The sequence below is a fragment of the Oryzias latipes genome, chromosome 14 (genome assembly GCF_002234675.1).
Source record: "Oryzias latipes chromosome 14, ASM223467v1".
Lineage (NCBI taxonomy): Eukaryota > Metazoa > Chordata > Actinopteri > Beloniformes > Adrianichthyidae > Oryzias > Oryzias latipes.
Genome location: NC_019872.2, coordinates 11,398,620 through 11,421,992, shown reverse-complemented (window position 1 = coordinate 11,421,992; position 23,373 = coordinate 11,398,620). Strand labels below are relative to the sequence as shown.

Genomic DNA, 23,373 nt, shown 5'->3' with positions numbered 1-23,373 from the left:
AACCTGTCTTTTGGTGTGTCTTTCTACATTTTGTGGAAAAAATGGGTCAACAGAGTCCTGTGACCGTTTCACTTTCCGAGGCAGTGATTGTTCTTTCAAAAATGATCACCGGCATGTTCCATGTTGGTTACTGTTGTTGGCCTCTGCAGGGAAAACAATACATGCCCTCACATCTCTTTGTGTCTAGAATTTCAATGTGAAATTTGTCATCAAGAAAGGAGGTAAAACTATGAAAAGACTTAAAATTTAGGGCAAACAAACCTGGTATGAGTTCCTTTGTTCTTCTTCTTGTGGTTAAATCATGGCAGTGCACATGTTAATGACTGTCCCACCCTCTGGTGGTGCAATTACCTCAGCTTATAATTGCTGACTTTTGGATATTTCTTTATTCAAATCATTATAAACCAGGATCTGCCACAAAGATGCTACTGCCAAAAGCAGTACTACATGGTGTAGTAGCTGCAATTGGCGGGCCACAAACTCCATGCTGTGCACCATTCTGATAGATCCACTTGCAGACAAACAAATTCATGTCTTTGTTTTCCTCATCTGAGGTGCCATCTGGCTCCAAACTGTACAGCTGGACAGCTCCGATATGTCTCGCTATTTTTGTTTTACCGGTAATGTTATGTTGGAGTTGTGAGGAGCAGTAGGCTAACAGGAGAGCATGTAAACAGATAAATGCTGGGAAGTAAGGGTGGGCTCACTCTGGGCCAAAAGTTCTGTCCACAACTCAGAGAAAAATATCTAATGAACTACTGCCGTTTTGCAGAAACTATGTCCTATGAAACAAGTTTTTAAATTTGGGCCACAAACAGCATAATTAAAATTAAAAGACTTCAGGGAATGCTTTGAAAATAGAAAAACGATGATCGGAGTGGGACTTTAAACACACATTTGCTGGAGAACACAATTCCCCTTTCTCATTTTTCTGGGATGTGGGATTGAAGAAGCTCAGGTTTTGAACTTCTGCCATGCGTCCGGTTATTTTTTCGGTACTTTTAGGTTTTCTCCACTAGCCAAGAAGTCCCTATGTAGACATTGTGGTAAAAGTCCTGAACTAAACTAAAATTCATCATTTTCATGAAAATGTAAAATTTAATTTTAATCTCTGAAATGATGTCAATCTTTAAACTTCTGTGACAAGCAGACACAGAACGCCATGCAATAGTAGGATAATCAAGGTTATACTATACTCGCTCATTTTTCTAAATGACAAGTTGGAGTAAAAGACAGTTCCATGAAAATGTTATAAAAGGATTTATGGACAGTATTAAAGCAAAAGTCTAATTGTGATCATTTTTATATTCAAAATTCTAAAAAGGTAATCCTAAAATTGAAACTATTGAACTTTTAATTTTAGAGTTATTGGGAACTCAAATGTTTTGTTTGAAATGAGTGAAAAAGATAGAAGGACTTAAATCAGGGGAAAAGCTGGAGATGGTTCATGATAAATTCCTTGTCAGTGACTCTGTATTATTCTCTTTAGTGCATGGTGTTCAATCCCAAACAAGGAAAGTAGTAAGTAATCTCATCCACTTCTGAATACACAGAAAAGACAAATAAAGACGAGACTAAGTATTGGCTACTCACATGTAATCTGTTAGGTGTCACAAATGAAACAATAATATATTCAGAGGCATTTCAAAGATGGAAACACACACCAAGGATTGAATTTCACTTGTTTTAAGTCCAGTCGGAGGACAGTGTTCTTCGTGGTTCTCTTCATTTCTATCTCTTTGATGTCAAAGAATGCACTGTCTGTGGTTAGAAAGGAAAATAATGAAAAAACCAAGATGAAATATGTTGATATTTGCAGGGTTCTCATGAGACCTCCGACCACTTCAATCTTGATGTGGTCCTGATGTGGAAACTCTGCAACTCACAAATCTGCCTGTAGGCAACAAGAATATCTGGACTGCAAAAACTGAATCTTAAGAAAGTAAAGAGCTCTTGTTTCAAGAAAAAAATGTCTGATTATCTGTCTTGCAAGAAAAAAATCTTATCAAGAAAGTTTTTCATTAACAAAACAGTTTGAGAAAACATCTCAGTGACAAGAATGACTAGAATGTTTATCTGAAAATAAGAATTCTCAGTAAGACCATTTCTCTAACCCCATTGGTGTTGTTGTTTTTTGCTTGTTTAATGAAAATCTTCCAATGTGGTAAGAATTTTTGACTCTAAGGGGCCTGCTTTTCTATTTTGCTCTTTCCTTATGTGATCACAGGAGTCATAAACATTCACCTTGCAAAATAAGTTGATAAAACTCAATAAATTCACAACAAGGACAAACTCTAACATAATATGTGGAAATGTGATTGTAAGATTCTCAGTAGGAATCTAAATGAACTCTGGTTGAGTAATTTTTTTTGCTCGTAGACCCATTTCATGACAGAAATATTGCTGTAAGGTAGAAGAAGATCATCTTCATTTGTCAATTTGAAAGATAACACTCCCAAAAAGCAGCCTCTTTCGTTACTAAATAATATAAGACAGTTCTGAAGTTTGAGCTCCGACTTCTTTAGCTTAGTATCTTTTAATACTTTCTGAGCTAAAAAAAGAGCCTTTCCAGACACCAAAGTGTCACAAGAATAACTTATTTACCTACACTACACTGTAATAGGAAAGCTCAGGGTTTTTAGCTCACGTTTTTGGTGTTATTGGGACCTAAAAGATTTGCTAAAAGGATCTGATCAAAAGAAACAACAAAATTCAAAATTTGACCCTAATATCAACAGCAGTCCAAAGAAAAACAGGATTTTTTTCCCCTAATGAATGCAGGAAAGCAGAAATCATATTCCAAAAACTCTGCAAAAACTGAATCTTAAGAAAATGAAAAGACCCTTGGTAAAAAAAAAAAAGTCATATTTTCTGTCCTGCAAGAAAAATAACCTTGTTAACAATTATAATTTTCATGACTTCTAAGTTGAGAATGTACAAGATTAAATTCATGAATTAATGAGGCAAAAGTTTGTTTACTAAGAAACACAACAACAACAACAAAAACTAATATTGTGTTTAAGTATTAGAGACACACAGACTAATTGTAACAGTTACTTCAGCTTTGGTTTCACAAATAAGGAAACACTTTTAGTGAGTCTTTTAGTGAGTTTACATTGTTTCATTATAATCATAGGGATACTGAAAAGAATTAGCAGGAAACTGGGCCTCTTCAGAAGACGATTCGTGACCCACAAGGAGTGAATTTCCAGTGGGTGAGCTGTTTCCATTGTTGGCAGTATAGTTGCAGAGGTTCAAATAGATTATGGGACTTATAATAAACCAAAGCCTTAAGGCATCACCAGAAATGCTTGCATCGATGGATTTAGTCCCTAACTAATGTGGCTACCACTCATCCAACTTTATTTTTGAAAAAAACATGGCTTTTTCCCTGTAAAAGCATGACTTTTTTCCTCATAACTTTTACAACTTAATTTTTTTATATATGTATTTTTTTTTAATTTTATGGTGGCCCTAATACTCCGTTGTAGGAAACAGTGTTGTCAAAGAAATGTCGCCTACTCTGGGGAAAGTTTTTGTTAAACTTTTTTGGTGATGGATGAGACATCAAAACAGGAAAGGTTCTTCCATTTCCTGTAATGATCTGACGTTTTTCTCTGTGTTTCACAATAAACTGTAAATTTCCACACGGTTCTTGACCTCTAAATGTCACCAACAGGTTTTCTTTTATTTTTTTCCCCCTTAGGTATTTTACTACTTCTTCACAGGGAATATACATTTTCCTTTCTAAGTTGGAAGGAAGTTGCTCAACTTTGCAAAATTCAGTCATTATCCAACTGATTTTTCACATAAGATTGTGATAGTTTGAAAGAAGCAGTTTTCTATTAAAATGTTTGTGTGACACAAAAGTGCTCCTTTAAGTGTCATCCTCTAAGAGAAGCGAACAGACATTACCATTGCTACTATAGTTTTTACTATCTATTCCTTCCCCACTGTCTTGATCTATTTTCCATTCTTTACTTCGACCGTCCTCTCCCCATTGGTTTGCGTCCCGAGAACTATTCTCCATCTTTGTGTTTGCGCTCCACTCCCTTTCCATCTCCTCTGCTTCCTGGGCTATCTGTTGACTGTTCAGGTAGATGCTGCTGTGCGAAACCATTGTGCAGGTCTCTCTTGAAGGAAGATGCGCATCCACATCTGTGTCGACCTCCAGGAAAGCATTCGGTGGAGGTGTGAGGCGTTCGGGCAGGTGATCCAGGAGCGTGTTGTGTCCCTGTGTCTGGCCTTGCAAGTGACTGTGCTTTTTCTTGCGTTTCATTGCAACCTTCAAATCCAGTGAGGCATAATTCAGGTCACCCTCCAAAGGCTATGTGAAGCAATAGCAAAAAAAAAAGAGAGAAGTACTATAAAAACCAGCCCAATAAAGTACTTTTTCATTATTAATTGTCTTATTTGTCGTTTCTTGAGCATATTGTAAATAAAGCTTGACTAGTTTGGTTTTTGGATTATAATTGTCTTGTGTCTAGTGAATTGCAATTTCATTGACGACACATGAGAAAGTAATGTTCAATAGCTTTAATAAAAATGCTACAAATGTACTTTGAATCTCCTCTCTGCTGCAATGAACTAAAATAAATGTAAATTGTCCACAAAAACTAAACATTTGGGGTTAGGAGCCCATTTTTCTGATGAAATATGTGCACACTCTTCTCAATACATGCACAACTTGGCATTACCCTTATATCCCTAACCTTATATCCCTCTTATAATTAATTAGCTTTCTTTTGTAATTTGAATTTTGAAAGCACCAAAGCATCACAAAAATACTGCTGAATCAATTCAAACTACAGCTTGATTCAATTCAATACTGTTGTATTTATACAGCCCAATATTTACAACAATAGTCATCTCAATGGGCTTTATTCCGGTAATTGTGTAATAAACATGAATCATAAAGAACATGAAGTAAGAATTCAATAGCTGATTGCTAAATTAAATTAAACATACTAAACAAAACTGGGCATCCCTGCCCTTAGACCTTCCTTAATGTTGGTCTACTTGTAAGAGTCAAAGAAAGATGTCAGCACCTCACTCAAACCCATGGTTAAGGCCATGTCACACAGCCACTATGTACATTTTATGCATATTGCATGAACAAAAATTATATTAATTATAGATATGTGCGCCATATACGCAATGTAAAAGTTATACATCTGTGATAGATGCGTGAAAAGTACGTTACACATATGTGGAACGGTCGTGGAAAGCCACAATTTTGTGTATGAATCTTGCAAAAATCAAGCACAATTACATAAACTGTAAAATTCTCAACAGATCAAAAGTTTTTAACGGCTCAAAACATAATTTACGCAAAGAACCATCATGCAAAACCCTCTGCCCACAACGACGAATTATGAACGTAAGAAACACTTACGTATATCACGCATGTATCATGAAAGACACGACGTGAAATAGTGCGCAAAATGTATGTTTTGCGCACTATGACACAGCCTTTAGGAAATTTAAACCAAATGTCAATGATGTCAATTTGTCCGATTTTTCTTCAACCCTCATTTTAAACATTCAAGAAAAATTTTAATCTTTTCAAACTCAGGAGTAAGAAAAGATGAAAATCTTCAAATTATGGCAACCAACAACATTAAATTGTAGATAAATCATAGTTATTTAATAAATTATGACGTTTTTAAAGTTTTTTTTTACCTTCTTGTGATCTCTATTGCGTTTCATGGTCATCCTCTCATAGCAATCCTCGGCAGCTTCTGTTAAAATATAGATTTTCCTTGAATTTGTTCACAAGTAATCCAATTTAGGTTGATAGAATAAAAACCATTACAAATTAAAATTAAATCTACTTATATTCTATTCTACAATAATTTATCCATCAAAATCTTTTATTTTGCATAGATACCACCCAAATCTAGTCTTTGGCTTAACATCTAAATGTTGACATTGCATATTTTGTTGACCAAAAATTCAAAAATTCCACCAGAAAACAAATTTTTGGAGGTGATACACACAATCAAATAAACACATTTTTTTTTTCAAATAGATGTTAAACAGTCGAAGCCTTGGCTCACCGTTTCTGTCAGTGTGGATGTTGCCATAGATTGGATTTTCCTGTTGTTCATGATGATTGCGGGGATTTTCTTGCGGCTCTCGATGACTGAGATTACGAAAATTTTGCCTCTCAATCTGCGACTGGCTGAAGCAAGACAGACACATTTTTTTCAATACATTTTGAATTTATTGATTTATTGCCACATTGCATGGTTTTGTGGTTGAAATTAAAGCCAAAACAGCTTTTTGCTGTATAAATCATGACATATTTGATTGATCTCTACATGATTAGGCACATATTAAAGTTAAATTTGAAAAGTAAAAATGGAGGCGTACGTTTCTCTTTCAGAAATGTGGCCAAAGCAGCATCCATCTAGACCTGTAAGAAAGAAGCATGTCTTAAAAGAGTGTCGTATTGAAAAATGAGGTGAAGCAAAATACTAAGTAATACTTTGGTTTACCTGTGCACATAGCAGCTCTTCTTCTGAAGCAAAATATTATGTGAAGACTCAACGAGATGAACAAGGCCAGAGACAGGAACGCAAGGGGTATAACAAAAGTGTCTCCTTCTTTAAATATAAAAAACAAAACAAAATACAAATTATAGCCTCCAAATTTGTCAAACCAGGTGGAAATGTAGACTTTTACTGGTCTGACGTTAATAACACTGACATGTTTTGGTGTACAAAAAAAACATTTTCGCCTACTAACACTGTTTTACTGTGACTCTTTACAGGGAAAACCAGACTACTGTGGTGTTCTTTACATACTTTGTACAATGTAATGGCAAATTTATTTTCCTTTTACATGGCTACAGTTTGTTTAACTCTTTGCCGTCACATCAGTAAAAACCTAAACAAAAGTCAAGGAGAAATCAGAAAAACTACAGCCTTCACTTTTCAATTTACTTTTTATCAATCTATTTTTAAATGGATTATGTTTTTTCCCCCTGTTATATTCCATAAAAAGAATGCAAAAAAAAGTCAAATCTTTTCTTACCCGTCATATTAAAGTTGTCTCGGACTGCACAAAGTATGATCGAATGGTTCTCCACCAGGACAGGACTGCGTTTTCATCAGCGGGGCGTGCTACAGTAGTCTATTTTTACCCTCCCTTCGGTACATCTTGCTTTCAAACTTACTGCTCTTCAGTTACAAACAGGAAGCATCGTAACCTCATTCTGAGGCAGGCTGTGTTTTTAGCTCTGTGGGATACAACACAATAGATCCCTCTATGTTTAAAAAGTGAACTTAAAAATCAATGCGTTCAAACAATCTGTTTTTTTGTATTTTTACAAAATATGTATTTTGTATTTACCTGTTTATAAGCCCAGTCTTTTATAAAACTTGTCAATTTTTTTTATTTGTAGTTTACTTATGAATAGAAATGTCGCACTAATAGAAATAACAAAGCACTTCACAATTAAACACAGAACTAGAAAGAGTCTTATTTTTTAAATATTTTTTCTTAATCTAATGGCCTTTGTTTTGGTTTTTAAGTTATATTCTTATTTTTTCTGTAAAGCACTTTGTGCTACTAAGGTATGAAAAGTGTTTTATGAATAAAGTTTGATTTCATTCAACAGGAAAAAAACTAAAAGATGAGGTCTGATTTTTTAAACACAAATATTTGTAAAAAGAAAAAAAAGAAGAAAAAATAGGAATTGAAGGAATATTCAGGTGGTTGCCTGTAAAAAAACAAAAACAAAAAAAAACTTAATATGAAAAACTTGATAGTGCTACTGTGGATTAAATTTATAAAGGTGGGGATTTAATAATTTAAAACTTGTCAGATCTCTGCATGGTCCATAAACCAAAGAGTGTATTACAATCTGCAAGAAGGAGACAACTAGAAGAATTTTAAATCAGACAAAAACAGAGTAAAAATGCTTCTTATTTTGTTATATTAACACTTTTGCTCATGTTTTATGTTCTTGTTTGAGTGCTGCACAATCTACTCTTTCTGTTTTCCTTTTTTTCCCTACAATATTTTTGTTGTTGTTGGAATTGTCATTGATTTTAATGCATTAATTTGTTTTTGTTCTTATAAATTGTGTTTAAATGTAATTTTTCATGCTGCTGAAGCTTTTTTGAAGCACTTTGAAATCCTTCTTTGTGGGAAAATAACATTAGGCTTTTCACCATGACAGTTTAAAGGGCCTATATCATGCCATTCTTAAGCCTTTCACATTAAACTATATCTATATATGTAATAATTTATTACCTTTGGCACACAAAAGAATGGATTTTCAGGGAAATATGAATTAGTTTTACAACTCATTTTCCTACCATCTCTGAGGCAGCGCCTTTCGCCCTTTGTGGGTGCCGCTTATTTCGTGACGTCAACCTAAACCCGGACTCTGCAGCGTGTCTGCGTTTTGCCCACGAAAACAATCAACGTCCGAACTTTTACAAAGATGGTTGTGCATATTGTGCCGTCTTTTTGCCGATCACCGCTAGTTCTGCAGTGAAAGTGTGTTCACCTGGGGGCAGTGATGGCAGCTCAGACTCTTACTAGGAGGGGCTGTTTCTCACTTTGTGATGTCACAATGTGAGAACCTGCTAGTTCTTGTGGATTTAGGACAGGCTGGTGGGTTTTAGAGGAGTGCTCAGAATTGCTTGAATGGATCAAAAATACTGCTTTGGGGTGTTTTTTTGTGAAAAATTAACATTGTAGTTCACTTCAAAGTTCAGAAACGTTGATTCAGCATCATATAGGCCTTTTAACGGGTTGGGGTTGAATGCCAATCACTGGTCTGTAGACAAATTACTGATTTGAAATGGTACACACTGATGACCTATGCTCTTTTAGAAACAATTAGGGTAAGTGCAAATTTTATAAAAGACGTCTCTCAAACTTTCATTCAAGATCAACAATTTGTGAAAAGATTTTGCCAGAGGAAAAATGTTGCCAAATAAAATGATTGCAAGTCTTTTATTTTCACTTCTGGTAACCTGAGTGGGTTTGTTCTTTAAAATAGTTCAGATACAGTTTGGAACAGGAGTATCAAAGCCAAGTTACATCCCTAAATTTTAAAATGCATCACAAAAACTTCATGCTATGTGCATTTGTCAAAATTTTTTCACACACACTTGGTTAGACTTTAGAACAATAGAGCTTTTCACATCACAATGCATGTTTGCACACGTCTTCTGACATGAGTTTATCAAGAATTCATATCTTGCAAGCACATGTGGTTTCGATAGTGTGGTTGGAAAATCAGAAGACAGACTGCAGTTGTGAAATGTGTTTTAGCACGATACACGACTAGTTTTGGCAAACGTGTCATTATAAGAGAACAAACGTTTGTTCGAGACCTTACGATCCACTGTCTAGTTTTTAAAGTGATTAAAATTCAACTTCAAATGGACACATGAATTCCAAGCATGCCGGATTAGAAGAAATAAAAGTTAAAATGTTAAAAAATTACAATAAAGAAAATTTGATACCTGTGTTTGATGTTGTGTGGTCTGTGGTGTTAGCCCCAAACTGTCAATACAAGTGTCACTTTGTGGTTGTGGTGGACAAGAGGGTCCTTTAATTTTTAGCTTTAGCCAGTTTAAGTGAGCCAATGACAAAACAAATCCTCTGTTGAGCTGATTGTAGGTGTGTGTGTATATATAGACTGCATGGTGATGAAGTGGTTAGCATTCTCACCTCACTGTGAAAAGACCCTAGTTCAAATCCTGGGTTCTTTCTGTGTCAAGTCTGCATGCTCTCCTCGTGCATGCGTTTGTTTTTTCAGGGCACCCCGGCTTCTTCTTACAGTCCAAAAATATGATTAGTTGATTAACTGATTAATTGGTATTTACAAGATGCCCCTTGAGTGTGTGGTAGTACCAGGCCTGGATTTAGCCAGCCCCACAATGGGGTGCAGGTAAAATACTGGGGGGGGGGCAAGTCGAGGTATGCTGAAAGTGTTATTTCCTTTCAAGTCCCTGAAATGTTTCGAAAACCTGTCGTCATGTCAGTTTATATATCCATATTTCTGTCTTCTCCTTTGAGCTACATATCTTTTAAGCTTTATGTTGAAAGCCCTTCCCGACACACTTACCAGGCTTGAGACCAACACAAGCAGAACATTGGTTTTTGCCTTGTTAAAGCTGCATCCTTGGGCAAGACCGTTCACGCTACTGCCTAACTATGTAGCCACAAAAGGGGCCCAAGTGTGGGTCTCCCCGGGCCAGTCCTCAGCCCGGATAAAATACAGGCATCCGGCTTTAAAGTCTCTGCTAAACCACCGATGCGAATCAGTGAAAGTTGAATAAATGTGGCAACCACAAAAGGGATATACAGTATGGTACTAAAAGGTGAGCAAGATTTTGTTTTTGTATGTGTGTATTAGGGTTTTTTATTTTATTTTTGTTTCTTAAGTTAATTTTTCATGTTTGTGAGGAAAATGATGCCATCAGGCCTTGGGTTGTATGTCTTTATGTTGCCCTGCTCTGCAACAGCAATTTGCCAAGAGTGAACCCCACCTCATCCTAATAGTGGGTCCAGCCTCCCCATAACAGAGGTAGAATGGGTGTACACATGTTTTTAATATACACAAAAAATGTCTGCTTTATTTAATATAATGATAATTTACAATTTTTTTCAACTCATTTGCCATCAAGGTTAAAGTTAAATCATTGAGATCAATAAATCACTGAACAGTAATGCAGAGCAAAGACTCACAATACCAGTTAAATCAGGAAATATCAAATATCTAGGTATCAATTTTTCCCCCAAACTATCAGAACTGGTGCAGCTAAACTACACCCCATTACTGGAAAACATACAGGACGATCTAACACGCTGGACCAACCTGCCTCTGTCCCTTATGGGCAAGGTAGCCACGGTAAAAATGAAAATCTTACCCAAAGTTAATTATCTATTCTCAATGATTCCCACACAACCGCCATTAAAATGGTTCAAAACATTAGACTCATCCATATCAAGCTTTTTATGAAACAATAAACCTGCAAGAATCAGTCTAAAAACTTTAAAATCTGCAAAAAGCTGTGGAGGATTAGAATGACCTAACTTCCACAATTACTTTCTTGCAAATGGACTACAATACATCTTAAAATGGTTAAAAAATAATACAGAAACCAACTCATGGTTAGACCTGGAACAGGCGTTATGTGGAAAGATCAACCTGTCAGATCTTCCATTTATTAGCCAAACAGTTAAAAAACAGGATTGTTTCAAAAGTATTAATATAAATGCCACTTTAACAGCCTGGTGGGAATTTCTCAAAATATCAAAATCATCAATTAAACCATGCAAAATGACACCCATCTGGAACAACCCAGACATCCTTATATAAAAAAAAAAATGATTCACTTCCCAGCTTGGCAAGCAGGGGGCATAAAACAACTAGAGCACATAATTATTGATAGAAGATTCATAACTCCCCAGGAACTTCAAGACAAACATGGAATAAATAACTTCTTGGAATATCAGCAACTTCAATCAATTATTACTAAAAAGTTTAAATACAGAGACAACGATTTAAAACCACCAGATGTAGTTACCACTCTGATTAATTTCTCAATGAATAAAACTCTCTCCAAAATATACAAACTTTTATGTAATTTAGATAATAATATTTCACTTCCAACAACAAAATGGGATGCGGATTTGAGCATCAGCACAGATGAAAGTTTTTGGTCAGAACTTTGTCTAAACACCTTTAAACTGACAAAAAGTCCAAATCTGCAGCTAATCCATTTCAAAACTCTTCACAGAATTTACTACACTGGACAGAGGATGTTCAAGATGGGTCTCAGCAACTCAGACATTTGTCAGCACTGTGACAGTAATCTACCCGACAGTTACATGCATGCACTATGGTTCTGCATGCCTGTCCAGGTTCTCTGGCAGCAGGTATGTGCCGATCTATCAGTCTGGCTTAAAGCTTCAATCACGGCTTCACCGTCACTTTGTGTGCTTGGTGACATGAGTGCCATCGATGTAGAAGGAGGATTAGGCTCTATCATTTTCATAACTCTTTGTATTGCTAAAAAAACTATTTTAATAAATTGTCGCTGCTCCTTGCCCTTCTGCCGTGGTTCTTGGTGGGGGTCGGAGCCTCCGGTGCCTGGCGGGGGGTGGTGGGGGCTCCGTTGGTCGGGGGGTCGGGTCCGGTGCCTGGGTGGGGCGGGCTGGGGCGCTGCGTGGTCCTCTGGGCTTGGGTGTGGGGGTGCGTGGTGGGGGGGTGGGGGGGTGGTCTGGCTTAGCTTGGAGGGGTGGTTCCTTTGCCTGTGCTGGGGGGGATTGGCGGGGGGCCCTGCTCGGGGGGGGGGGGGGGGGCGGCGGCGCTGGATGGGCTGCCCATCTGCACCTGAGGCTGGGATCGGCCCTTCCCTGGCTCTGGGACGGGACGGGACAACCCTCTCGGGGCCCCCGGTCGCTCTGGGTGTCATCCGCTTCGGCTGCGGGGTCTGGGGTGGGGTGGGGTGGGGGGCTTGTCGGCCCTGTCCTGTGGGGGGGCGTTCTGGTGGGGAGGGGGGGGCAACTATTGGTACGGGGCGGGGGGGGTTGACGGGTTGGGGTCTCCGCTGAGGCAATCGGCGGTTGCCCCGGCCGGTTGGCTGCCTCGGTCCCGTCGAGGCCTGACCAGAGCTCTTCTAGGGCCGGCGTTTGGGGGTGGGGGCCTGGGCTTGCTCCGGGGGGGCGACGCTTTCTGGCTCCTCTCTCTCTGTGTGGGGTGGGTGGTGCCGGGCCTGGGGTGTCGGCGCCTCTGGGGGTGGGGCCCAGTGACGTGCAGTCAGGAGAGGCAGATGAGGCTGTGCCTCACCTGTCATTATGGGAAGAAAAGAGAAAAAATTAATTCAATTATTATATTTAATCAGTAATTTGTGCTTTGCAGTCATTTTCCAATTAAATGTACCATTTTTGGGTGTTTTTTCTTTTCAAAATCGCTGAATTTCCGCATTTGCCGTTCAGATACTAAGAAGTGACGTTCGATGAGGCACCAGCCCGCTGAGCCTCACCTTGGATTGCGCAATACCTATGCAGTCAGACGGTACTGCTGTCTCTCTGTATGTCGGTTCAATCACTTGTACTATATGAGCTGAGTTTACATAATTTAGCATATGTATATGATGTACAGTGTTCGTTTTTATAAATAACTGTATGTGAGGGACGTGTTTCTTGTGCTGAGCGCTAAACGCCGGCAAAAAAGGGTGAGGCCAGACATTTTCGTGCCTCATGTTGGTGGGCGCCGGTGAGCCCTGAGATTATGACGCTACAAAACAATAGTATAAGTGATAGCAAGCGGCAAGTCATTTTCTTCAGAAGGAGCGGCGTATGGACTTTATTTACACGTAAAGGTAAGATGATAATAACGTTTGTGCTTTTTTCTATGCTGCAGTTTGAATATGAAAAAATAAAATAAAAAAATAAAATAAAAAAAACACGCTGAAATGATATTTTAAACAACACGTTAACTGTTGTCAATTAAATGGTGAATAAGTTACTCAGTATGGTTCATGTGTTTGTAAATCTGACTGATGACGTCAGTGCCTCACCAGCCATTAACCTCACCGCACGTCACTGGTGGGGCTGGGTTGGCCTAGCCCCTTTGCTGGGGGTGTGGGGGGGGGGGGGGGAACAGCTGTTTGACCACCGGGGGACAGTCTACCAGCTGTCCCCAACTCACCCCCTTCCTCATATAACCTCATATTAGGGTGAGGGGGTGGGGGGTTTAGCCTGTGATGCGCCTTGGGGGGGGGGGGGGGGTACTTGGCAGTGGCCCCCCTCCTATGGTTGCCTATGGTACCCGCCAATTTTAACCGCACCTTAGACATTCAGGGCCCCTTGGTGGGGAGGGTGAGGGACATCACTGTGAGTAATCAGGAGATGTCCCCTTAGTGCACTACCCGCCAATTTTAACTGGTACACACACCCGTCCCCCCTCAATATATACATTCCAACATAAACACACACACATGCACACACACACCCTCTCAAACACACATACACGCACACACATTTTGCAAGGAAGGTGGGACCTGGGTCCATCTGTCCCCTACCCCTCCCCTGGTGGGGGGTGCGGGCCCCTTGGCAACGGCGGCTGTGTCCCCTGGGTGCCAGCTTCCTGGGCCCGGCGGTTCTCTCTCCGCGCGGTGGGGGGGGTTTACATTACACCTGAGCCGGGGGTGTTCGTGTCCCTGGGGGGTGGGTCCTGGTCCTTGCCCCTGAGCGCTGGGCCCCGCCAAATTTCCAACTGTGGCCGAGCCTGGTCGGGCCATATTTACAACACCCCTTGTGGGCCCCCTTTTTTCCCCGGGGTTCCCCCCTCTTGGGCGGGGGCGGCGGGCCCCTGCTTTGCTCCTCCCTGGACCAACCGTGGGCCGGGTGGGTGGCTGCCTGGAGTGCGGAGCGGGTCTCCCTTGGGGGGTCTTGGCTCGTACCTGGGGTTGGGGCGGGGGGATGCCCAGTACTCCTGGGTGGTGATGGGGTGCTCGTCTGGGGCTGTGGGCGTCCTTCTCCGGTGGGGCCCTGCGTTGGGCTCTCCCGGCGCGGCGGGGGGCTGCTCTCCTGGTTGGGCTGGGGGGGCGCTCTCTTTCCCTCCGTGCCTCCCTGCTCTCTGGTTCTGGGACGGGACGGGACCCGGGGGGCGGTTGTTCCCTGCCTGTTCCCGTGTGGCGTTGGGGGGATTCCGGCTGCCGCTGCTGCGGCGGCGGGGGTCTTGGGGTTGGGATGGCTGGGCACTCTCCCTTCTTCTTTTCACGTTCCACCATCCATTTTAAAAGAACATCAACACTCACCTGAGCACAGGTGTTAGCTCACCTTTGCACTAACAGTTTGCATGATTGAATGACTGAAATATTTCACACTAGTTGGTTTTAAGGCATAAGTATGCGTATGAACACTATCTGTTTTGTGTACATGTCGACAGGTGGACATTTTTGCAGCTAGCAGGTGTGTTTATAACATTTGAGTGTGTGTGTGGATAGGCCCCGCCCTTTTTGTACTACATTTGAACCTTACCATAATGATTAACAACCAGTAAACTTGTTGCTTTATGTTGCTTCATGGTCTTATCCCCCCTCCCCTCCTATTATCACCCTCCTACCCCCCCTCTCTCTCTAACATCCCTCCCTTTTCTTCCCCTCTTTCCTTTTCCGTCCGGTCCAACGCCCAAGATTTTCAAACATGGTTGAAATTAATAAAGTTTGGCCTTAATTACAAAAGGGGTTTATTCAGACATACCTCTGGTTTGTATGAAGATTAATAACCCCTATTGTTAAAGTAAAATATGTCCAACACAAGAGGCCCTCAGCTGTCATCTGTCTGACCAGCTGTTGGACAGGACAAGGAAAAAATAAAAAAAAGTTAAATCATTGAAAAACATTTTTATTTGATCAAATAGACACAGAAAATACACACAACAAGACAAAACAGTAATTTTACATCTTTTAACCATATAAAGATGTGGTTCCATGAAAAAAACTACCAAGGTAATTCATATATGTCAGCCATCTCTTATCTTAATCTCCACCATAAACCTAACAGCAAACACTTTTTTCTTATTTTCTTCAGACTGAATTTTAAAAAGAAGTTCACAATATTGTCCAGTGACTTTGTTTACATAAATAAAACTCACACTTCACAAAATTTATCTTGCTGCACATGCATTTTTAAACAACCTGCAAGAAAAAGCAATGCATTTTACCAGCACTAAAAAACCCAAGCAGGAAACCGCGTGTGAGCCCCCCTCCCCCCACGTGACGCAAAGTCTGTGACTGATCCTTTTTTCATTAAACATATGTGTTATCTGTGTAATCTGCTATTGAGTTGCATCTTGCCGTGGGGAAAAACTGGGTTGATGTTTCGTCTTGTCTTGTAGCCGTGTACTTGACTGGAGGTGGAGGGGGTTTGAATAAAGGGGGCCCTTCCATCTTCATCTTTCTGCAGAGAAAGAGAACAGAAGGTTGACTGTTGACACTGACAGACCTCAGAAAGTCAACCAGTCTAATAAAGACCCACTCCATTTAAAACCCTGTTTTTGGTCTTTTTAACATGTTGTCACATTTTTCTTATGATGGAAATATATTAAGAAAATTAAGATACAAATTCTGTGTATTTCTTTATTGAAATCGCTGTGACTCAAGAGGAGACCCAAAAAATAGTGTTTGAAAAAGCATATAGTGATGATGTAGGTGCTACTGATGTAGGTGCTACAAGCTCCCTGCTCTGCTCCATTCGGATGCATTCATTTGCAGACGACTAGATCCATGTACGTCTTTGTTTTCCTCGTCCAAGCTGGCATCTGACTCAAAACTCATTTTCTAATGAACTGCTTCAACACTGCAGAAAATATGTCCAAGAAAACGATATAGGATTTTTCAATTTAGGCTAAAAACGACATAATCATAATAAAAGACCACTGGGAACGCTTTTAGGATATATCAAAAGATGATTGGAGTGGGACTTGAAGCCATGTAGACCTATGCCTTTTTGGGTTTTTTAACCTTCCCTAAAAACCCCTTGTATGTAAGATGGTCCATGTTTTCTGCCTTGTAGTTCAATATCAGTCCACTAGAGGCAGTAGTAGGCCTTTTCCTGCTTATTTCAAAATGGCTGCTTTTGAAGGGAAAGGTTTTGCTAATTTTCAAAACTTTATGGTGGGAATAACTCATCTACTTTTATATTTTTATACATATTTAGATAACTACTTGCTGTAAAACTACTTGCTGAAAAAATGCAAAATTATGCATAATTGTTTCTTCATCATGTTAAAAGTGCGTGGATTAAATTTGAGACGGTGTGTGTATGAGATAGATTTTTTCTGAACATTAATAACAACATTTTTACATCGTAATCGAAAAATCTTCTAAACAAAAGCTCACCAAACCACCCAACATATCATTATTGATACTATCTATATGTGATGTAATAATGATATAGAAATTTTTTAATATGTATTTCATCAAAATAATCTAAAAAAACATCCATAAAATTACGTATTCCGTCAATTCTTTGATGTAGTGGGCTTTACAGGGTTAAACATGATAGATATAGGTCATTTCAAGACCATCGACAAATACAAGACATTCATTGAGTGCATGAAAGTTCAGTAGATGCTGAAGGTAGAGGTTTTACCTTTTATATGATTTTTGTATCCAATAGAGGAAACCAATGACACCAACTAGTGTCAGCACTGGAATGACGATCAACACCAAATGACTGCGTGTGGTATCTAGGCGACATTTTTTAGTAAAGACATTTTATCTTAGGAGTTAAGAAAACAAGATAGCCTACATTTCAAACTGCTTGTCTTGCTTTAGTAAAATCATAACAAAACAAGTGATTTAAGTAAACAAAAATATACCCTTTGCTGAAATCGAGTCAGTTGTGTACCAATAGACACTCATGATACCTTTTCCATCTTGGAAAGTAGCTTAAGGCTCAAAAAGCTGGAATTTGTCAAAATACAACATGTAAGGAATATACAGATATTAACTGTGACTAAACATTCACCTGAAGCTCTTGGGGTTTCTTCCTTTGGAGGATTCGACTCCACTGGTATTTTTTAAAAAACTGTTTATTGTCGATTTTACGGCCCTGTGGCTTTACATCAGGAGCCACAAACACATTTATTGCCCATAAGATAACTTCAAACATGGGAAATGTGAAAACCCACTCCTATCTGCAAAATTGATGCTTTGAACTCTAAAAACACCATATTTTTAAACACAAAAAACATGCAAAGCTTTTCAAAAGTTACCTTTTCCATCAGGGGGAGTCACCTTTTGAGTGGGGCTCAGATTAACATCTTCAGAATTTTTTGTACTGCTCTTGAGGGTGCTGGATTCTTCAGTGACTGATGAGTAAATAGTAGTCAGGTGCAGTTTGTGAGGATTGGGTTCTTCTGTCATCTGATTCCCGGTGCTGTTGAGTGTAGATTGGATTAATGTTGTACCAGCGTTTGTCGTAGTAGTTGCTTTCTCTTCAGTTGTTTCTGAAATATTTGTGGTCAAAGAATCAGTGACTGAAGCATCGCTGGAATTTGGATGAACTGTCCAGTTGACATGTGGTGAAAGCTCTGTAGTTGATGGTGGTGTAAGGCTGCTGTCGAGTGTAGATTGGATTAATGTTGTATCAGCGTTTGTTGTAGTAAAGTTGAATGGCTGATTGGTTGTAAAGTGGTTGTTAGGAGTAGCTGCAGATGTAAAACTGTTTGAGAGGGTTGCCTTCTCTTCAGTTGTTTCTGAAATATTTGTGGCCAAAGAATCGGTGACTGAAGCATCGCTGGAATTTGGATGGACTGTCCAGTTGGCATGTGCTAAAAGCTCTGTAGTTGATGGTGGTGTAAGACTGCTGTGAATTCTTTCAGTCAGGTTCTCTGGCGCAACTGTCACATCTGAAGAGGAAAAAAATAAAGAATACAATGTCAAACAAATATAACAATCTTTGTTGACTTTCAAACACATGCAGCCTGTGAAACAAACGGCAGTATGGTTGTTGCAACTGTTTTTATTTAATTATTCACCACTAGGTTCTGTATTTTTCACACTATAGGTCACAAAAGACAGTAAAGCGCACCATTAATGAATGGTCTATTTTTAAACATATGTCATACATATAAGGCACAACGAACTATGAGGCAAATTTATGATTTTGTTGTGGGAAAAAGTAACTGAATCTTTCTTTGTTTCTTCTGGTCCGAAATCTATTTGCACAAAATTCCTGTATGTGTTCCTTTCTTTGTGTCAGCTCTTCATGCATTTTGTCAAAATGTCAGTCATTTATAAACTTTATATTTGACTGGAATATGAAGTTGAAAAGTTAAGTAATGCACCAATAAGTCACTGCGTTTGATTTGGATGCACCAGAACCAAATAAGCCTTTATCCATGTACTCTACAACTGTTAAGAATATCAAGCAGACAAAAACAAGCTAGAGAAACTATAGTCAAATCTAGTAACAGTGAAGTTATACTTGAGACAGAACGTTTGTAAGTTAGAATTAAACATTGTCTAATATTATTGGTTTATTTGTGGGCATCTCGACTTGTTGCAATTCTCTAGTCTCACCAATAGATTGTGCTCTCACTCCACCAGATCATTTGGTTCTTTGATGACTGTTTATGGCTTGAAAGTATGAACAAAACAAGAACAGGAATTCTACCTGTTTTCCTTTTCACCCGAAACCCCCATTTTGTACGAGTCTATGAAGCCTCTGTACAAGAAGACAGACATTCAAGGCCTTGTGAGAACATTTACTGTACTGGAATCAATCCAAACAAACAAAAGCTGGATTTTAAACCCACACAGCTCTCGTTTTTACAATCAGACAGAGGTTCAGTTCTAAAATTATCTAAAGGAGGGAGCGTGTTCTACTACCATCAATGCTTCAGATCCTTTGGAATCCTCATTGTTTTCCTGCCAGTTTAACAGTGAGATTTTAACAGAAAAAAAAAGTTTGAGGTTTCTGATTAACTCATTCTGGCATGATTAGACTTCTCCAGCTCTAAACAGCTGAAGAAAATGCTAAATGGCGACTCAGGTTCATATTGGGTCAAGAGGGTTTAAAGAAAAAAACAAAAAAGCATCCAAAGGAAGACAGCTTATTTCTGATTGCACAGTGATGCTAAATTCTTTATGCAGGCTTTTGTCTAACTGTAAGGAAGTAAATCCCTGCATGATCGTCTGTCACCAACCAGAGATCCAGAAATTCACTGTCTGATACCAGATTCTTGTCCTGAGGCAAAAAACATATAGCAAACAAATCTCTTACATATTATTGAGATGATTTTGAATGTAAATGCTCCAAATGTAATCAAATTCCCCCCAAAATGGCAGATTTTTTGTATTTTTCTGGCAGTTTATTGTTCTGGTTTATTTTACCTTCATCCATCTCTAATGTGCAAAAGGAAAGGCTGTGCAACCAATGGTTACATTTCCTCCATAGAGAACCTCAACGGTTGCATTAGCATTGCAAATGAGTTGAATTTCATCTGGTTAGAAAATAACATTTTTAAAAGATGAATATATTAAAACCTTACAGTAATGTTATAGCCATAAAAAAATAAATGTAAGGCACTACAGGTTTCATCAAGATGAAAAAAGTTCATTGAGCAAAGAAAGAGGGTTTTTTTGGTAGAAAGAAAAACATTTTGAGGCAGGAGTAATATTTAAGAGATAAAATGAATTACATGTAAACTGTATGACAGCACAGCAGCTTTACTTTATAATTTTATCCAAATAAAAACCTCACTGGAGTTGAGGTTTGCAGGAATAAATGTATTTAAGCTCATCTTACCTTTGACTATTAGACGTGTTACGCTTATATCAGAACCAAAAGGAAAACTTGTAATTGTGCAAGCATAGTTTCCACTATCCCATTTCTCTACATTTTGAAGGTATAGGTAGGTGCCCAATGTTTTGCTTGTGCTGCTTCGCTTAATCTGGACAGTTACATTTGGCCAATGGAGGTGCAGTCCATGCACCACGCTGTATACCGCCAGCTTTGTTGCTCCATTTTTTGTCCATTCAATAATGGTGATCTTGAGGTCATGATCGTCTTCCAAGATACAGGGCAAGCTGATGTTTTGGCCCACGACAGCTTCCACTGTTGCTCCAGGAATTACATAATTCTGGAGTCCTGCCAGAAAAATGAAGCAAAAAAAGTTAGAAACCAAAGCAACTAACTACCAAAACGCAAGCCACAGATTTGACAAGAGCTACTGTAAGTGTGGATATCCAGAATTACCTTGGATGACGGAAACTAAAAACTGAAGAAAAAACACCCCAAAAGCAGCTCCAGGCATATTTGAGCTCCTCTGAATGGATGACGCCAATCAGACTAAACTGAAAGATTTGCTAAAGGACACAACAGTTATGCGATAGTTGCAGTGAGGCTGTGACTGTGAACAGGATGAGCGTTTGTTTAACAGGAAGCCACAAAGAAGTGCATTTTGAGTCATGCATGGTCCTCAAGCTTTGTGGCCTAAAAAACAAAAAGGCAAAAAAAAAAAAAACTTTCAAGCAAAACAGATACCTGACACAGATGTAAATCATGTAAGTGCTCTAACATCCTCTCATGCATTCTTTTCATTTGGGCCAAGCATTGCTTAGCAGTTTGAAAGTGGGTCAATGCAACCAAAAAAAAGTAAGTACAATATCTGCAAAGTTTGGTGCTATAAACATAGCACCATACTCTGCACCAAATATAGTTTTATTTTAACTTCTTAAAATATACATATGTTCACATTATTACATGACACATGCATTATCTGTTTGCTATCTTGTTGTCCCCCTCACATCAAAACCTTCAAGCTACATTCACATGCCTTCTGCAACACATGCTTAAGCGGCCACTTCCAATGAAAATGCACGTTCCTCGTTCAAAACTTTTGCATTTATGCATTGCTGCGCAAGTTTTCATGACTGTTTTTGGACTATACGGAAAAAACGTGGTCACTGCACAGGCTGAACTTTGACAAATCAGGGACTCCAATTTGGTAGTGATGTATGGATGGCGTCCCTTTTAATTCACTTAATTCATTTAACTCAAGTGCCAACCGTTGATCATGGAGGAGAAATGAATAATTATGGTTTATGCCTGCCCGGAATTAGTAAAATAAAAAGAAAAGTTTGCGAGATTTGAGCAACTTTGACATTTTGCACCAAGCCTTTTCTAACTGTAGGTGCCGGACGTGTGCTGGTAAACAGTAGAAAAAAAAAGAAGAAGAAGAAGCCCCTCCCCGCTTGTCCAGTGTGAACATCATGAACTATACTTGTACAGTACATTCTTCTTCTTCTTTTTTTAAAGCCAAACAGAAATGTTCATCTGCTGAACACGCGAAACTCACTTAGTGCATGTTCTTGAACACTCATTAAATGCTCGGTGTGCACGAAGCTTAAGATCGTTGTCAAGTAAAATTTATTTTGTTTGTTTCATTTCCTAAAACAATTGTGTTTTATTAGGTTGCTGACAAAGGATGGTACCATTTATATTCAAACAGTCTCAAACAAAACTGCAGTTAAATACTCAAAGGAAAGTATTCACAAACACTATACCCATCAGAGAGTAACACCTAATTTGTTTATTCACCCCCTTAGGGTTGCTGTCTTTGCAATACTAAACAGAGGAGGGCAAGTGTTACATGGCATTGTATACCAGGTGCTATAATAAAAACCTAAATGGTAGAAATGTGTTGGGTTGTTAAAGTATATTATACCATATTATTCAATGGGTAACACAGAAAAATATTTTTCTTTTTATGAGAAAAATTTGTCACAAAACAAAAAATCCTCATGCAAAAAATTTGGAAGGTCTTTAACACAATTTAGGTGATTTGAAATGTACTTTAATACACTCAAAATGTCGAATCATTTTCTTTAGTTTAATCTAAACATAAAAACAAGTATGTGAAGGAAAATCACAAGAATGTAACAAAGAAGCAGATTGATGGCATCTATTGGTTTTGGTGTTTAGGCCTGGAATTGCACCCCGCCCTCACTCAAATACACAACAGGATCCTGTTTGTCAACCAGCCCCAGGCGACTGATCAACACCCTGCAGACATGGCTGTTAATTAAGGACTTCAGATAAAGAAGCTTCAGTTTATCAGGATGAACAGCTCAGTGGCTCAGTTGTTTTCTAGAGGTGAACTTTTAATATCATTGTTGGACCACAGCAATAACACTTTTTCCCCTCAAATGGGACAAAGTACTCCAGTTTTTGGAGAACCAAGAACTGGTCCTTATGGTTTTTAGGTTGAGGATGCATCAGGCTAGGTCATGGAGCTTCAAATACTAGTTAAAGGAGAGGTTACATAAAGGTTTTATACCCTTAGAAGTATTTATTGGACAGAATTTACAGCCATTTTTACGTTTTTTTCTTACATTTTATTTTATTTTATTTTGGCCAGCCATGATTGGCAGGGTGTGTTGTGGATCATGGCCATCTTTTTTTCATTTTTAAATCTTAAATCAGCCACATGGAAAATAGAAAACATTAATGTTTTTCAATAGTTTTAGTAGATTTTTTACCACCTGATTGTGGTCAATTTGTTAAAAAAATGTGTTAAAAAAAACATTAAACCATCAAATTGCTGTTCTGCAACATTAGAAAAAGAGGTCAGGTTTTCTGGATTTAGAAAAAGAAATATTTTAGTTTTGTACAATTCTTTTTGAAAGTGAACAACGTTGCAAAAACAATATTAAATATTTATTTGATGCCTAAGTTTTTATGAGGCATTTTTACATGATGCAATTTATTATAGGTATCATTACAGTAACTTACCCATCTTCTCTGCCACAGACGCTTGTTATTGATGTGCTTTTTAACCGGGGGAACTGATAGCTGCTTCAGAAAAGTATTCATTGTTTA

At 38.7% G+C, this 23,373-nt stretch overlaps 2 protein-coding genes across 2 annotated transcripts; both read right to left on the bottom strand.

Moving 5' to 3' along the window:
• Nucleotides 1-1,579: 1,579 nt before the first annotated feature.
• On the bottom strand, nt 1,580-7,541 carry LOC105355597. The gene is made up of 6 exons (XM_011483338.3): nt 7,039-7,541; nt 6,501-6,608; nt 6,376-6,418; nt 6,060-6,184; nt 5,683-5,741; nt 1,580-4,327 (listed from the first exon to the last, which is right to left on the bottom strand). Exons 1-6 carry the CDS (start codon nt 7,043-7,045, stop codon nt 3,878-3,880), a joined length of 792 nt encoding a protein of 263 aa, XP_011481640.2. The 5' UTR covers nt 7,046-7,541; the 3' UTR covers nt 1,580-3,877.
• Nucleotides 7,542-15,370: 7,829 nt separating this feature from the next.
• LOC105355596 (T-cell surface protein tactile) lies at nt 15,371-21,004 on the bottom strand. The gene is made up of 5 exons (XM_023962748.1): nt 20,749-21,004; nt 20,299-20,640; nt 17,762-18,397; nt 17,137-17,233; nt 15,371-15,942 (listed from the first exon to the last, which is right to left on the bottom strand). The coding sequence occupies exons 1-5, from the start codon at nt 20,804-20,806 to the stop codon at nt 15,792-15,794; spliced, it is 1,284 nt and encodes a 427-aa protein (XP_023818516.1). The 5' UTR covers nt 20,807-21,004; the 3' UTR covers nt 15,371-15,791.
• Nucleotides 21,005-23,373: the final 2,369 nt, after the last annotated feature.

What these genes read in the sequence shown, in the direction of transcription:
- LOC105355597 (XM_011483338.3), bottom strand. An exon ending in CATCCACACTGACAGAAACG is followed by an intron (nt 5,742 to 6,059) that starts GTGAGCCAAGGC and finishes ATATTTTAACAG; the next exon opens with AAGCTGCCGAGGATTGCTAT. An exon ending in GCAATAGAGATCACAAGAAG is followed by an intron (nt 4,328 to 5,682) that starts GTAAAAAAAAAC and finishes TGCTTCACATAG; the next exon opens with CCTTTGGAGGGTGACCTGAA.
- LOC105355596 (XM_023962748.1), bottom strand. Translation starts at nt 20,806, where the DNA reads ATGCCTGGAGCTGCTTTTGGGGTGTTTTTTCTTCAGTTTTTAGTTTCC. An exon ending in TTTAGTTTCCGTCATCCAAG is followed by an intron (nt 20,641 to 20,748) that starts GTAATTCTGGAT and finishes TTTTTCTGGCAG; the next exon opens with GACTCCAGAATTATGTAATT. An exon ending in AACACGTCTAATAGTCAAAG is followed by an intron (nt 18,398 to 20,298) that starts GTAAGATGAGCT and finishes TTTCCTCTTCAG; the next exon opens with ATGTGACAGTTGCGCCAGAG.